At 41.8% G+C, this 14,468-nt stretch overlaps 1 protein-coding gene across 1 annotated transcript; it reads right to left on the bottom strand.

Moving 5' to 3' along the window:
* Positions 1-4,274: 4,274 nt before the first annotated feature.
* On the bottom strand, positions 4,275-14,465 carry LOC134806491 (leucine--tRNA ligase, cytoplasmic). The gene is made up of 13 exons (XM_063779761.1): positions 14,378-14,465; positions 13,351-13,560; positions 12,457-12,828; positions 11,791-12,035; positions 10,337-11,235; positions 9,972-10,230; positions 9,407-9,771; positions 8,711-8,802; positions 7,888-8,064; positions 6,211-6,465; positions 5,353-5,562; positions 4,939-5,173; positions 4,275-4,505 (listed from the first exon to the last, which is right to left on the bottom strand). The coding sequence occupies exons 1-13, from the start codon at positions 14,378-14,380 to the stop codon at positions 4,300-4,302; spliced, it is 3,528 nt and encodes a 1,175-aa protein (XP_063635831.1). The 5' UTR covers positions 14,381-14,465; the 3' UTR covers positions 4,275-4,299.
* Between the last annotated feature and the right edge of the window lie 3 nt (positions 14,466-14,468).

Raw genomic sequence — 14,468 nt, 5'->3', positions numbered from 1 at the left:
TTTTTTATTTAAAAGTATATAATTAAATAACATTTTCTGTATGATAGTTTCAGGTAAGAATTACATCTTGTTTCATTGCGATTTTCAGTAGTCGGGTTTTAGTTTTTGAACTTATTTTCATAAATAATATTTTTGTTTTGGCTTTCGTTATGTTTATGTGTCTGTAAAAAGAAAAATAGTTATTCGTTTTACGAGGGGGCAAAGTTGTTGTCCAAGATTCCAAAATTATATAAAAAAGCGAATTATTGGGTTGTGGGTACTCGGACCGCGATATATATAACACTTGCACTGCTTGGGCTATCAAAATCGCTGCAGATTTTAAAATATTTTTACCAATAAAGTAACTGAACTGAACTGAACTGAGACTTCCTTTGGTCTAACTTTATACGCGATATAATCCGTTTTAATAGTTTTATTTCATGAGTAACATATACAATCGCGGTAACAGAAGACAATACATATTATAATACGTAACGTATAAGTTAACAACTCAAAATTTGCATTAGGTAATTTAATTTTCACCACACCAGCTCGAAAAGACTTACTTTGCACTTCAAAAACGGATAGCAAAGTTGCACTTTGCTATCAGTAATTCACATGTGAGGCAAAGTAATCAAATGCAAATTTTGAGTTGTATTCTCATGTTTACTGGTAGAGTTGACTTTTAAATTATGATTTTGGATGATAAATATTTAATAACATTAATTTGAAATTGATTTGATTTTGTTTGATACCGTCATTATAGCCAACTTTGCCCGCTTTTTTTGAAAAAACACGAATTTCTCAAAAAAAAAATATAACACATCATATGACTTTTTTTGCTCAGCACGTCCATAGTGATCAAACGCATCAGTTTAATTGAAGAAAATTTTTAAATCATGTTTTTACCCACTTTTTTTGGCGTTTTAGAGGGCGGGCAAAGATATCCGGGATTTGCGCCAACATTGCCCACGTCAATTTGGTGTTCAAATACAGCTCGTATGTATGATGATGATGTCTAAAGGGGCCCACTGATTAACAGTCCGCCGGACGGTATCGGCCTGTCAGTCGTTCGGAACTGTCAAAATTTTGTTCTAACTGACAGGCCGATACCGTCCGGTGGACTGTATCGGCCTGTCAGTTAGAACGTGATTATCTACAGTTATAAAGTTAAGAATGAATCAGTGGGCCCCTTAAGGATTATTTAATGGTTTTGGGCAATGGTACCGTTCCCTGTTAATAACTTAACGATAAGTGTAATAACTTTTGAATTGGTGGGCAATGTTGGCTACCCGTTTTTGGTCATTTCCATACAAGACTCACCTAAGCATTTTACAAAGGCTAAGGTTGTCACTTGAGAGAAAACCTGTAGTTTAATGGACTAAAATATGAGTTTTGCTGTAGTTTTCATGCGTTAAAGGGATAAAACATCTAAATAAAGGATAATAAGACCAATCAAATACAGTATATAATTATAAACTTACTTTAGTGTACAAAACATAACCATAACATTCGCTTACTTGCGAAGTTGGGTAAATTTGTCAAAAGTGACAACCCTAAGCCGTTTTAAGTGTTGGGCAATGTTGGCATCCATAGGTCTGTAAATTACCGGATTACATTGCCCACCGCCAAAACTTTTGTGTCTTTAGGCCTTTTTAGATTAAACCTCAATGGACATAATCTATGCTTCATGTTTTATAACTGAAACCCGGAAATATTTGTCAGTGTTGTCATTTTTTTTTCTACTTGCATTCATTTTTCAACAAGTTTTGCCCGCCGAAATATACCCTATATTTGACAACTCGCTGAAAATTCCCAAGTCAAGTTGAGCATATGTTTGGTATATACATATAGTTTTGTCACAAATTTAACCTATTTCCTTTAAATATTTAATAATTTAACCTATTATTTAATGTTTAAAATTGTCGTTTTGGGCAAAGTTTCCCCTGGTGGCAAAGTTGGCTATAATGACGGTATTTAACATTTAATATTTGCTTCGGGTTGGTGAGGTAAAAAATTTTGTGTTTCACTCGGAGACAAATTTTGTTTAACCCTCGTGCTTTAAAACCCTCGCAACGCTCAATATTACATTTTTCGAACCACTCGCTACGCTCGTGGTTCAATTTTGGAATCTTTCGCTTGCTCGGGTATCAATATTAGCACGAGCGGTTAAACAACAACTTTGCCCCCTTGTAAAACAATAGTAGATTGTACAACAAGGGCATAAAGTGACCCATTCTTACCCTTACCCGAGGCAATTTTTTGGTCTGAGCGAAGCGAAGACCAAAATAGTAGACGAGGGTAAAAATGGACATTTATGCCCTTGTTGTACACTCTGCTTTTCACTTCGATTGCGAGGAAAATATACAAAAAATCAAATATTTTGGGTTATTTTAACGTATTTATTCAAGACTAAAGAAAATTGTGCTTGGGCCGGTCGGAGGCGCGGGGCACGCCGATCGGGAGAGCGCCGGTCGTGGGCGCGCCGGCAGGGCTGGCAGTTTGTATGGCAGAATTTGGACTTTATTGCTAAGTCAATAAGGGTCGTAATAGATGATTTTACTTTATGCTCTAGAGCATAAAATGCAATTTTATGTCGTCTACGCACGACATAAAGGTGCACTTTTTGAGCATGAGAAGTGAAAATAACTATTATTATTGAAAATCGGAACGGGCCGCGGGAGCGCGGTCCCGCGGTAAGAATTTCTATCTCCATCTCGCTCACCCGCACGCCTCTCTTACAATTCATACCGTTTAGGTGGAACGCGGAATTAAAATGTAAATAAAATCACTAATCAATGCAATATAATTCTTTTTTTCAATAGGTACGTAATCAGCAGCATTAGTACATCAATTTACATAAGAAAAAAATAGCTAATATCATTTCTATCTATGAGTACTGTGTGGCGCCGCTGGGGAGTATGCTCCCCAGCGGCGCCACTTTCAATGCCGATTATTTCGTTTCCTATCACAGGTACAGCCATAAACATTATACGTACATGATGTACCTTTTAGGTACATCATTTCACCATATAATTCGTTGGTATTCATTATGGTGGCGCCGCTGCAGAGTAGCACACCTTTATCAGACATTGTCGTTACTCAATATTATATAGCCAGAGAGGCTCGCAGGCCGCAAATGACAGTTTCACGAGCTGCATGCGGCCCGCGGGCCGCAGGTTGCTGACCGCCGATCTAAAGGATTAAGCGCCACTTGCACCATGCCACTAACTCGGGTTAACCAGTTAAACCCGGACTTACCATGGTTACCAGTACAATTTGACACAGGGTTAACCGATTAACCCCGGGTTAGGGGGATGGTGCCAGTGGCCCTAAAAGTTTGGAGCAATTATTTCATGAAAAGATGCTGCCAAAAATACGGGGGTGCGGGGGACAAGGTGAGCGAGGTCCCGTGCCATGATTGGTCCGTTCAAAGACACGGACGTCACACAAAGACACTTTCGACTCGAAAATGGAGTAAAACTACCGTATTTGAGGCAAAGGGGGTAGAGCTACTATGCTCAGTCTGGAGGATGTCTTGCCTGTGCCTTAACCATTTGACATTCCTTTCTAGTCAATCGATTTCGAACCGTAAATCTTACAGTAGAGATGCGTTTTTGTTCTAAGTATGATGGCAAGTATGTTGCCGCTACGGACTAAAGGGTTAACCTTTTGAACGCCACAGACGGAAATTGACGTCAACGCAAAATCGTGACAACGACGCCAAAGACGGCATTTTACGTCGATCGTTTTTTGATGAAAATCTACTGAAAAACACCCCACTTATAGGTTGGCATTATTTATTCGCAAAACTAAATTCTACAAATGCAAATGGATGCACCGTTTGGCGTTCAAAAGGTTAAGACAATGGCGAGGCAAGTCCAATTTTCCGTTCCGAAGACGCATATACGAGTAGCAGAAACAGTCTTCAAATGCCAATGACGAAAATTCAGTCTTCATCATTTCTGACTGTTGTGTAAAATCCACGTCACGTACATTTTTAGGGTGTATTCCCGTTTGTCCCCACCTCACGTGACCGCCGCTATACATGAGGCGGGAACAAATGGAAATGCACCGTGTTACAACTAGACGCAGAATAGTACCTAAACTTCTTTGAGGTCGACTGCACAGAAGTTTAGTACCGTAGCATGGTCCCACTTTGTTTCTTCTGAGTAAAAGAAAAATGAATACATACTATTTAGAATTGCTACGTTGGCCATAAATTACTCCGTCTTTTATGGCATACGCCAGATACGGATTGTGATAGCACCCTGAGCAAAACAAACACGTAACGGTAATAAATAAATAATTTATTTATAGCTATTTATCATAAGTATAAAGCAGGGTGGTGCCGAGGTCCAGGCTGGAGCCGTTGAGCGCGAGCTGCACTCGGCCGGCGGCGGGCTCGACGAGCAGCACGCCGGCATCCAGCACGGCGCAGCGGCTCTGCAGGTCGCCGGCCGCCGGGATCCGCCGCGGCCCCAGCACCGGGTCCGTGTAGCGCCACAGCTTCAGAGAGCTCGCATCTGCGGAACATTCATTACTGTTTTTTTTCCTCTGTAGGTTCCCAGCTAGAGTAATTCCCATTAAGCGCTTATCACGACACGTTGTCGTTTTGTCTCTACGAAGCATTTCTGCTACATACCGGGAAATCATGTTATCGGCTGCGACGTAGCACTACGACCGTAGCTCAGCGGTGAATGTGTTCGCAACGTTATCGTATTGCTACGCTCGTAGCCAATCCCAGCGTTTCCCCGCTTCGTAGAGGAAAACGACTACGAACAGTTAACCCGCCGAGCGGGTTCCCGGCACTCAATATGTTAATGGCGGTAAGAAGGGGATTACCAACGGGAGTTCATTAGGCATCCTACGCGAAAGGCGGAGGACTTTTAATAATTCCAGTTTGTAATTCAATTCCCCTTACTGGCAGCAAAATGGCAAAAATTCCGCGTCCCTAACCTTTGATAGCCTTGACTTCCTTGACGATCTTCGCCTTGATCTTGTCAACCGTGTCCTGGTCTGCGAGCGCCACGTGCACGGTGAACAGGCCGCTCATGGGCTCCGGGTTGACGACGGCCACGGGCACGGCGGGCGCGGCGCTGAACGAGATGTGCGGCAGCCCCGGCGCGCAGTCCTCGCGCGTCTTCTCGGGCGCTCCGGGATCCTCTGTGTACTTCACTTCTAGACTATCCAGCTGAAAAACAAAACGATATCATACTCTAACGGATTACGGATTCGTTTTCGGATTCGAGGGTCAAAAGTATTCAAAGATGGCAGACTACTTTCGGCGCGTTGTTCCATGCTACTACTATTAATGCTTGTATTTAACATTTTCATGGGTCGCCAGTGTAAAGTCGTTAGAATGAGACTTACATCTAAAGTGTTGAGCAGATACTGCCGGTTGTCCTTGAGCACGGCCATCTCGTCGAAGGGCAGCCCGACGGAGAGCGCGTCGAGCCCGATGCGCTCCACGTGCTCCCGGGTCATCTGCACGAACGGCATCACCCGCTTCGAGTACTTCTTCAGTTCCGAGACGGCGCCGAGCTTGCTCGAGATCACCTTGTTGTCGGGGAGACCTGACGGCTAAGGAGATGTTTTGATGTGAGACATCTAATACAGTGCGATTAACAGGTTGTTGGTGGCGATGTTTCAGGGCCCTTTCCCACGCAGGTCCAATTCAGCGGAAGCGGATTTTTACTAAATCCTGCAAAAATCATTCGTGTTTCACACCCAAACTAGTGGACCCTGTTTTTTGCGGTAGAGCAACCCCCTGCTACCAGCACTACATTCAGTAAAAGAGGGTAGGTATGCAGGAAGCTAATGGAAACACTCCCATACTACTATACATGTAATTAAACTGGATCCTGTGGCAAATCTGAACAGCAAAATTCGACCAGATCGTTTTTTCCTTGATCCCATCCTGCACATTGGATGCTCGTGTGAACGTTAGTATATAAACATACACTACTAAACGGGATCCTGCAGAAAGCCGTACCTAGCAAAAAGCGGGATGATCCTGTGGGAAAGGGCCACTCTAATGCCACTAATCAGATCGAGATAAAGTTTTCCACAAACTAAGGATGTATACAATCGGTACCCTAATATAAAGTATCCACTTTCCTATTATAACTATTATGGCGACATGGATACTTAAGTTGGGGCACTTAGTGTACAAATGCATCGCCAGAATAACGCAGTAGCTCGTATGCCATTACAAAATTGAGAACTCACCCCATACAGCTCCTTCAGCGTGGTGAGAATGATGTGCTGCCACCGCGGGTACTCCTTAGCCACCCAGATGACGGCGGTGTCCGGTTTCCGCTCAGGTTTGGCCGCCTCGCCTTTCTTTGGCTTCTTGGCGGCGCAGTGGTTCTTCAGGTAGACGCGGAACGAGTGCGTCGCTTCCATGAGGTAGTTGCTCGCCTTCACGGCCGCCTCGTCCACGTCGCCGGCGACCGGCCAGCGAGCGTGCAGGATGCTGGTTTTCTGTTACAATATTGTGTTCTTATGTAACGGTAACTAAAAAAGGTGCATCGATAAAAATGTAAGGACTGTATCGTTTATTATGGGTACAACTTTACTTAGCCGTTTTTTCTGGTATTATATTTTTATTAAAAAATTACACATATAGTTTAATTAGTGCGTTAATAATAAGTAACATTTCGTCCTGGGAGATCACGTAAAGCATATGGTTTGGACAATATTTACCTAATCCTCCCGAGTAACTACAACGATTTTGGACAAATACTACAAGAAAATTTGCGGTTTGCGAACAAGACGAGATATTACACAAAAAAATCGTACTATGTAAACAGCAATTACATATGATTCGTAAAGCGAAACATCTGAGCATAGTCTAATAATTTCTTTTAGTTGGAAAAAAAGTTTTTGATCTGTGCATGGTGGCCTTTTAGAGAATATGGCATGTTACATACGACAACCCCGACTTTGGTATACAATATAACCATCATGGAGCGTTTCTATCGACCTGTTCTAGCCATGGTTCAACGCCATGAATGTCCGTTAGGCTTTGGATTTCGGTAGATTCTTTTTAGCTGTTTCCCTCATTTCGCTTGCGTCAGAAATTGACGGGAATCCAAAATGTTGCATAAAAAGTCGTTTTCAGGTAAAGATAAAAATTCACCACATTTATTCTGTGGATGTTCAATTGAGCTATCATGAAAAGGACACTTAGATGGCATATTTTGGCAGCATATTAACCTTTTGTTTCTTTAAATCGTACCAAGGAATCGGTGAAATAGTCTCAAATTAAGCTCGATAGGCTTGTCCAAATTATATTTGCTAGACGGTATTAAAATCATCATAAAGTCCCTAAAATAAAATAAATGTAAAACCTTCTTATATCAGATATGGCTTAAAAATACCCCCAGATTATACCTTAAGAACATAGTAATACAAAATAATACACACGTCAACAGTTAGACCAGGTTTTATCTGTACCCATAATAAACGATACAGTCCTTAGGTAACTTCATTTTTGTCCTACAGGTACACAGATAGTTTACAACCTGAAAAGGGAGAATATTTTGGATCCCGGAACTCGGCACTTAAGATAAAGCAGAGGTCGAAAGTAGGAGTAAGTAAGTACGCAAATTTGTGGACAGAGGCTAGTTAATGTATAATGCTATTTTAATGAAAAGTAGTCACATCAAACTATGCCATGTCGAAACTCCGTACAACTTCGATAACATCTACCTGCTTTCTACATTTTGCACTTAGGTACTTGTGTTCCAGTTATTACTATACTTACCTACCTCGTGAGTAGGTATTTGTAATTTTACCGAGAAACATTAAACAGTTGAAGACTTCCTCAGCGGCAGCCGTGAGATAATAAAACTGTAAATTATCTTCTCATGGAACGTGTAATACCAAAAAACAGAGACTCACGTGCCCCAGCAGCCGCCACACGTGCTCGGCGACGTGCGGACACACGGGCGCGAGCAGGAGCGCCTGCGTGTCGATGTAGCGCGTGACCAGCTCCGCGTGCAGGCCGCAGTCCGCGCACAGCTCGCGGTACTTGTCGCGCGCTGCCTGCAGCTCGAACACGCCCGTTTTCAGCGCTTCCTGTGACCCATTCAAAAAAAAATATTCTAGAAACAAATAATATGTGCTCTGCTAGGGAATACAAACTAAAATTTTCTTGATGCTCAGTTTCTACCTATTAGGCGCATAGTACATGGTCTGAAATTAAAAACCGAAATCTATATGATTACGGTACAAGGTCTACATTTTGTCTATGTTTTTGCCATTTGGTTATACCAGGGTTTTACAGGGGTCAGCAAACCGCGTCTCACGAGCCGTAAGCGGCTCTTTGGAGGTACAATTGCGGCTCTTTAACCTTTTCGACGCCGTGTCAAACAAAAGCTGTCACGCGGACGCCACGTCACCGAAGTGTCAAAACTGAAATTGAACTTTATGCATATGCACGTAGGTCTATGTTGCTCTGTGGTCTGTGACCAATTAATCAGTCTTTAGCGTTGAACCTCCGGTGCGGATATATCGGTCATTGGCGTCCAAAAGGTTAAGACACTCGTAAAATTAACCCTTGAGAGGTCTCGCTTTGAGCTTCCTAAAACTGGTGATTTCTACTGCCGTTGGCTCTTCTTCTCAAAAGTTTGCCGACCCCTGTGGGTTATACTATGCAAAAACGCAGGCATCTGAATTCTCTACTTAGGTATGGACTAACAACGGAAAAAACATGGTAACTGACCTTGAACAACATCTTGTCGTAGCTTTCATCGGTCTGCTGAATTTTAGTGTTCATCTCGCTTATAAACACTTTATCGTGGAAATTGTATTCCCCTGAAACGATTTGACATCTAAGTACATAACGTTTAACGTCTAAGGGTCGGTTGCACCAAACTGTTCGTATCGTCAAAGAGTTCGCTAAATTTTTATGTATGGAATGTTTCATAGTAAAGCGCCGGGGCGCGCCGGCTGACGTTGATCAGTCTGTCAAATGTGGTTGGTGCAACTGGCCCTAAGTCGATAGATATTTACACATTAATATAGCGGAAGTAAGAATGAACTGTTTAAAGAAATTTTCTTAAATCCTTACTAATATTATAAAGGCGAAAGTGTGTCTGTCTATCTGTCTGTCTGTTACCTCTTCACGCGTAAGCCGCTGAAGTTGAAATTTGGTATAGAGATAGTTTGAGTCCCGGGGAAGGACATAGGATGGTTTTTATGCCGGAAATCATCCCTGAAGAGAGTGCAAAGGGGGGTGAAATTGAAAGAGTTAATTGCCTGTTGCCTAATATTTGAAGTAAGCAATGCGCGAATTGAATGATTGCTATTAGCATTATCCAGGCGCTATACCTACTTTAGTTGCTGTCACAAATTCCACGCAGACGAAGTCGCGGGCAAGTGCTAGTTAGTTATAAATGAAGAGTTTTTATTTACTTACCTGTCCTCAATGACGATTTGGTGCCCATCATTTCCTTCACCCACTCTATGAACGTGTACAGTCTCAAAATGGCCGCATCCGCCGTGCTCTCCACAAAGTTGGCATCCTCTACGGAGTCCCCAGAGTCCGCCAGGGTCAGCCTCATTCCGTCCGCACTGAACTTCTCTATGCTCTCCGACAGAGTGAGGAAGTTCCCGTCGCTCTTGGACATCTTGGCGGAGTTGAGCATCAAGTGCCCGTTGGCTCGGATGCCTTTCGGCCACTTGTCCTCCTCGCTCGGCCAGATCGCGCAGTGGTTATAGATGTAGTATGTTAAGTGGTTTTGGATCAAGTCTTTGCCCGATACTCTTACGTCGACGGGATACCTGAAATACAACGAATGAATACGAGAAAGAAATTTAACACAAAATATTGGGTGTGCAGCATCAATATCATACATACCGAAACGCCACCTGACAAGCTTCATTCAAAATTGAATTAATTTAATTCTAATGACGAAATGAAACGAACATTCGAGTAAGTACTCAGCAGTATTACCTACTTAAAAATACTTCCGAGAACTTACCAAAAGTTGAAAGACTGCTTCATCAGATCCAACGACTTTTTCGGTATTTTAGTGTGCTTGGGGAACGGAGCATCCTTAAAAAAGATGTAGTTCCAGACCTCGATGGTCATCTGGTCCGGCGTGATCTGCAGCGCGTTGGGCGCGTCGCCGCGGAACGACCCGCCCTGCAGGTAGTGCGCCACCGTGTAGTAGGCGTTGTATATCGTAGAGTCCGATAACGACTCGATCAGCCATTGTTGGTCCCATGGCAGTTTTGTACCTAATTAAATAACAAACATTGGGTTCATTACTGAAGTTTAGGGTAGGGCATTATCAAGAGTTCAACTTGAGTGACTATGGACAGCTAGAATGAATTAGGTACATACCCAGTCCATACGTCCTTGAGCAGGCATACTCGTGCAGCCACTTCAGCGTGGCCTGGAAGTTCTTGCGCACTTCATCATGATAGGTGTTGACGCCGGCCAGCGCGCGCTCCGCCTGCGCCTTCCACTCCTCATTCCCGTAGTCCAAGTACCACTGGTCGCACAGAGCCACTACACACTCGTCCCCTGACCGAGATATTATAGTTTTCTCAGGTTCGAAATATACTACAGCGCCATTCTCCTCTACAAGCTTATTCTGTAGAAGTTTTTTCACATCTTGAATTTTTTGCCCAGCAAACTCTCCAACAAGCAAAATACCATCATAAAAACCTTTCAGGTAAACCAACTCTTTTGCCTCAGCAAGTTTGTCTTTGTCGTTTTGACTTTGGATTTTGAGCTTCTCATACATGGTCACGGCTGCTAGGTTTCCAATTTCCGGAATTTCGAGGATCGGCACCGGCTTGAACGGAAGGACCATTTCGTCTGCGATTCCGTATTTTTCCCGGAAAGCGGGTTTCTTCTGAAGGTCGACTAAGGCAGCGTAATCGTCAGGTGAATCTGAAGGCACGCTCGTGACGATGCCGGTACCTTTGTCCTCTTTGATCGTCAACATCGGCAGAGCGTAGATCTTTGGATAACTCGTCAAAGGCGATTTGAGGGCTACACCAAATAGCTCCTGACCGACGATCTCCTTAAGAACCTGGAATTCTCCGTCCTTCTTCGTGAAGCCCTGGTACGCCATGTTTCTCGCGGCGCGCCGTGTGCACACGAATATCCCATCCTTGACGGTCTCGAACGCTATGTATTTGATGTCGGGATGAACCCAGCAGTTTGTCTGGCCGTACATGGTCTCCGGCCGTAAAGTTGCCGCTACTAAGCTAATTTTCTTGCCTTTGAAAGACCTGAGAGATGATAAAATTTCATAAATATAATAAAGTACCAGGCTACGTATATATCATGAACGCGCGAATGGCCGAGTCACGTGTTTATTTTTTTGTTTACATTCTTTTAAGTCTGAAATGGAAAACACACTATTGATATCGTCAACAGCTAGCAGCTCGAAATTAAACTTTCGTGAGACATTAAACTGTTTAGACGCCAACGGTTTCACTCACTTGCACGAAGTGCAGCCGCCGCGAGCACTCGAGCCTGAAGGACCTCCGACGGGCCAGAAACAGTTCAAAATTCAAGTGAGTGAAACTGTTGTCGTGTCGATGTGAGTGAAACAGCTGAAAGCTCATATAATCATAGTTATAGAGATATACTCGTAACATCTGCAATATTTGCATGGAACAAAAATAAGTTTTTTTAATATAACAATGACTGACGGGACCATGTAAGTAATTTATATAAGCCATAGCCTTGACGTAAATACTGTAAGGACACCATGCCCTAGAAAACTTTAGTGCTTACTTTTTTTTCTTTGTATGGTCTTGAGGGCGGTGTTAAGTGCTTACTTGAAAACCTCCGGCAGCGGTTCAACAACTTCCATCTTAACGAGCGTGTACTCCTGCGGGCCGGCGCCCTCGCCCGCGCTGCGGTCGTGGTCCATGCACGGCTGCTTGTCGAGCGGCGAGAAGATCGTGTGCCGCTTGCCGTACTTGATCTTGTTGCGTTCGCGCAGGTGGTGGAACTGCCACTGCACGAACGAGTCGAAGAACCGGTTGGCGTCCGTCGTGATGAACTTGCGCCGCCAGTCAACCTGTCATGCGACAAATTGATCACACATGTAAAATAAGGATTAAATCATTTCATATTCCAGAACTCAGCAGAGGTTTAATGTGTGTGTGTGAAATGAACTGCTAAAACAATTAAATTTTACTCATAGATCATCTTACTTAAGGTAATTTTAAAAATATTACAATTTATATTTATTAGTATCCTAAGATACCAATGAAAATTATAGGCAAAAAACAAAAAAATCATGATATAAGGACTACTTGGTTTAAATTGTTAGAGTTAGACCAAGAAAAGTCTGCAGCGCAGCCCTCACACTGCCAGTGTTATTTTAAACGTCAAACTGCTATAAAATTATGACATATTAAATAACACTTGCACTGCGTGGGCTATCAAAATCGCTGCAGACATTTCTTGGACTAACTCTATGTAGAAAGAATGATTACATGTATGCCCATCCTCTTCAGATCATTCACGGCCCGCGGCGGAAAGTAATCCAGCCAGTAATGTTCATCAGCGAACAGCTTGATCTCTTCTTCTGGCACCCCTAGACTCCTCATGATTTGCCACTGATACTTGGCAGAGCCAGTTTTAGCTACAGCCTTACTTTTTTTCCCTTTACTCTTGTCCTTTGGTACTAAGTCAGTCTCCTCTTTGACTGTGATTTCTTCCTCTTCCGGGAAAACGGGAGGACAGCCAAATAGTTCCATCTCTCTCTTCAGCTTGTCAGCACAAGCTTTGATTGGCATGCCAGTGCAGTGGAAGCCAAAGGGGAATAGCACCATTTTTCCTTTCAGTCTGTAATATCTTGTTGCAAACTGTTTAAGTAAAAAAGAGTTTGTGTTATGGTTAAAATTATAATGCAAATAGCCAATAGTTACTGAATGACCAAACATTTGAAGGTTATAAAATAAATAAACAATTTAAGTTCATCAACTATGCAGTGTTAACTGACTATAAATAGTAAATTGAAGTGTCATCTATCCTGTGGAAAAGGCATATATGTTATATATTGACATGTCACATGTGGGTAGAAATGACAATCTGTGGGTACCTCCAGTTTGCTCTAAATGCAAGCCAGCATACATATCGACTGCCTTAAAAAACTTTTTTTACTACCTATATGAATGACTGTTTGCGAAATATATACTAAATAATACTAGGTATGGAAATTATTATCCTGTTTAACAAAAACTAATTTTAATGGTACTTGTTATTTTAAGTAAAATGCTCTTTTTTCACAAGTATATAAATAATATTGGTATTTATGTAAATAATACAAAGTAGTAATAACAACACATTAAATGTTGTTTAACTTAAGATTAATAAAAACATTTTACCTCACATTTGGAAAGTGAAAAGGTGTGCCCTAAATGCAGTCGGCCATTCATGTATGGGAAGGGGAAGGTGCACATGAACTTCTCATGAGGCCGGCCATCTGTGGGCGCCTCAACCTCAAAGACCTTCTCTGCTTCCCATCTTGCTTGCACCTGTTTCTCTATTTCCTGAAGGTATTCAACCTTAAAAGTCCCTTTTCGGTCCAGTGTTGCCTGAAATTATGATATAAATGTTAAATATTTTTTCCTTTTATTATTGTGGTACGTGCATTGTGTTTAAATGCAGATGTCGCTAGTGACGTTGTCACAGTTGCAATGGTTTAAATGAGAGATGGTCAGCTAGTGGAATTAGTAATGCATTGGACCGGCAATCCAAAGATGTGGGTTCAAGTCCCACATTGACCAGAGTTGATCATTGTTGATTTTTCATTCTGATTGACATCTGTACATACAATTATAGAAATTATGATCAAGTTCACATTTTAATATTTATATTTTTCAACCATTAGCACTACAAAAACTGTTCAAGAAAACTTAATGGAAATAAGCACCATGGGAAATATTATAATTGCAGCATGTTTCACAGATATATAACATTTACTTCCTCTTACATCAGACTTTAAGATCTAAATCAATAAGCAGAAGTTTAGATATCCTTTAGCCGTTTAGCCGCTCACACATCAAGACTTGCCAAGACAAATTTAATTTTGATTTGTCAAAGTAAAGATTCTAAATTGACTGGATACCTTTTTATAGGCCACTGGGCGGCTAGAGGACATAGCCCTTCTATTATAGAGTTATTATTACTTCTACAATTAATAGTATAACTTGAACACATAACAATAAGGTAGCTTTTATTGAATCAAATAAGACTGATTATTTGAAAATTTTATTTAATTCAGTTTTCTGTCAAGTATCTAACAAAATATGGTACAAATAATATAAGTTGACATAAGCTCTGTTATTACTCCAAAATGTATACAAAAAGTATATAATAGTGAAACAAAGATGTCAATTGTGTATTTCTTACCATTTTTACCGTAAATTTTAGGTAGGAAAAACTAAGTTTACTTAAATATTTCACAGAACACACGTTGCGCTTCTCTTCGAAAGAACTGCCA

This window comes from Cydia splendana, chromosome 3 (genome assembly GCF_910591565.1).
Source record: "Cydia splendana chromosome 3, ilCydSple1.2, whole genome shotgun sequence".
In the NCBI taxonomy this organism is placed as follows: domain Eukaryota; kingdom Metazoa; phylum Arthropoda; class Insecta; order Lepidoptera; family Tortricidae; genus Cydia; species Cydia splendana.
The sequence above is the reverse complement of the archived record's forward strand: the minus strand, read 5'-3'. Positions and strand labels throughout refer to the sequence as shown.

Bases quoted from the DNA above. Each gene is read 5' to 3' on its own strand.
- LOC134806491 (XM_063779761.1), bottom strand. The intron at 5,563-6,210 runs GTGAGTTCTCAA...ACATCTCCTTAG, and splicing joins CGCTGAAGGAGCTGTATGGG to CCGTCAGGTCTCCCCGACAA. The intron at 5,174-5,352 runs GTAAGTCTCATT...TTTGTTTTTCAG, and splicing joins ATCTGCTCAACACTTTAGAT to CTGGATAGTCTAGAAGTGAA.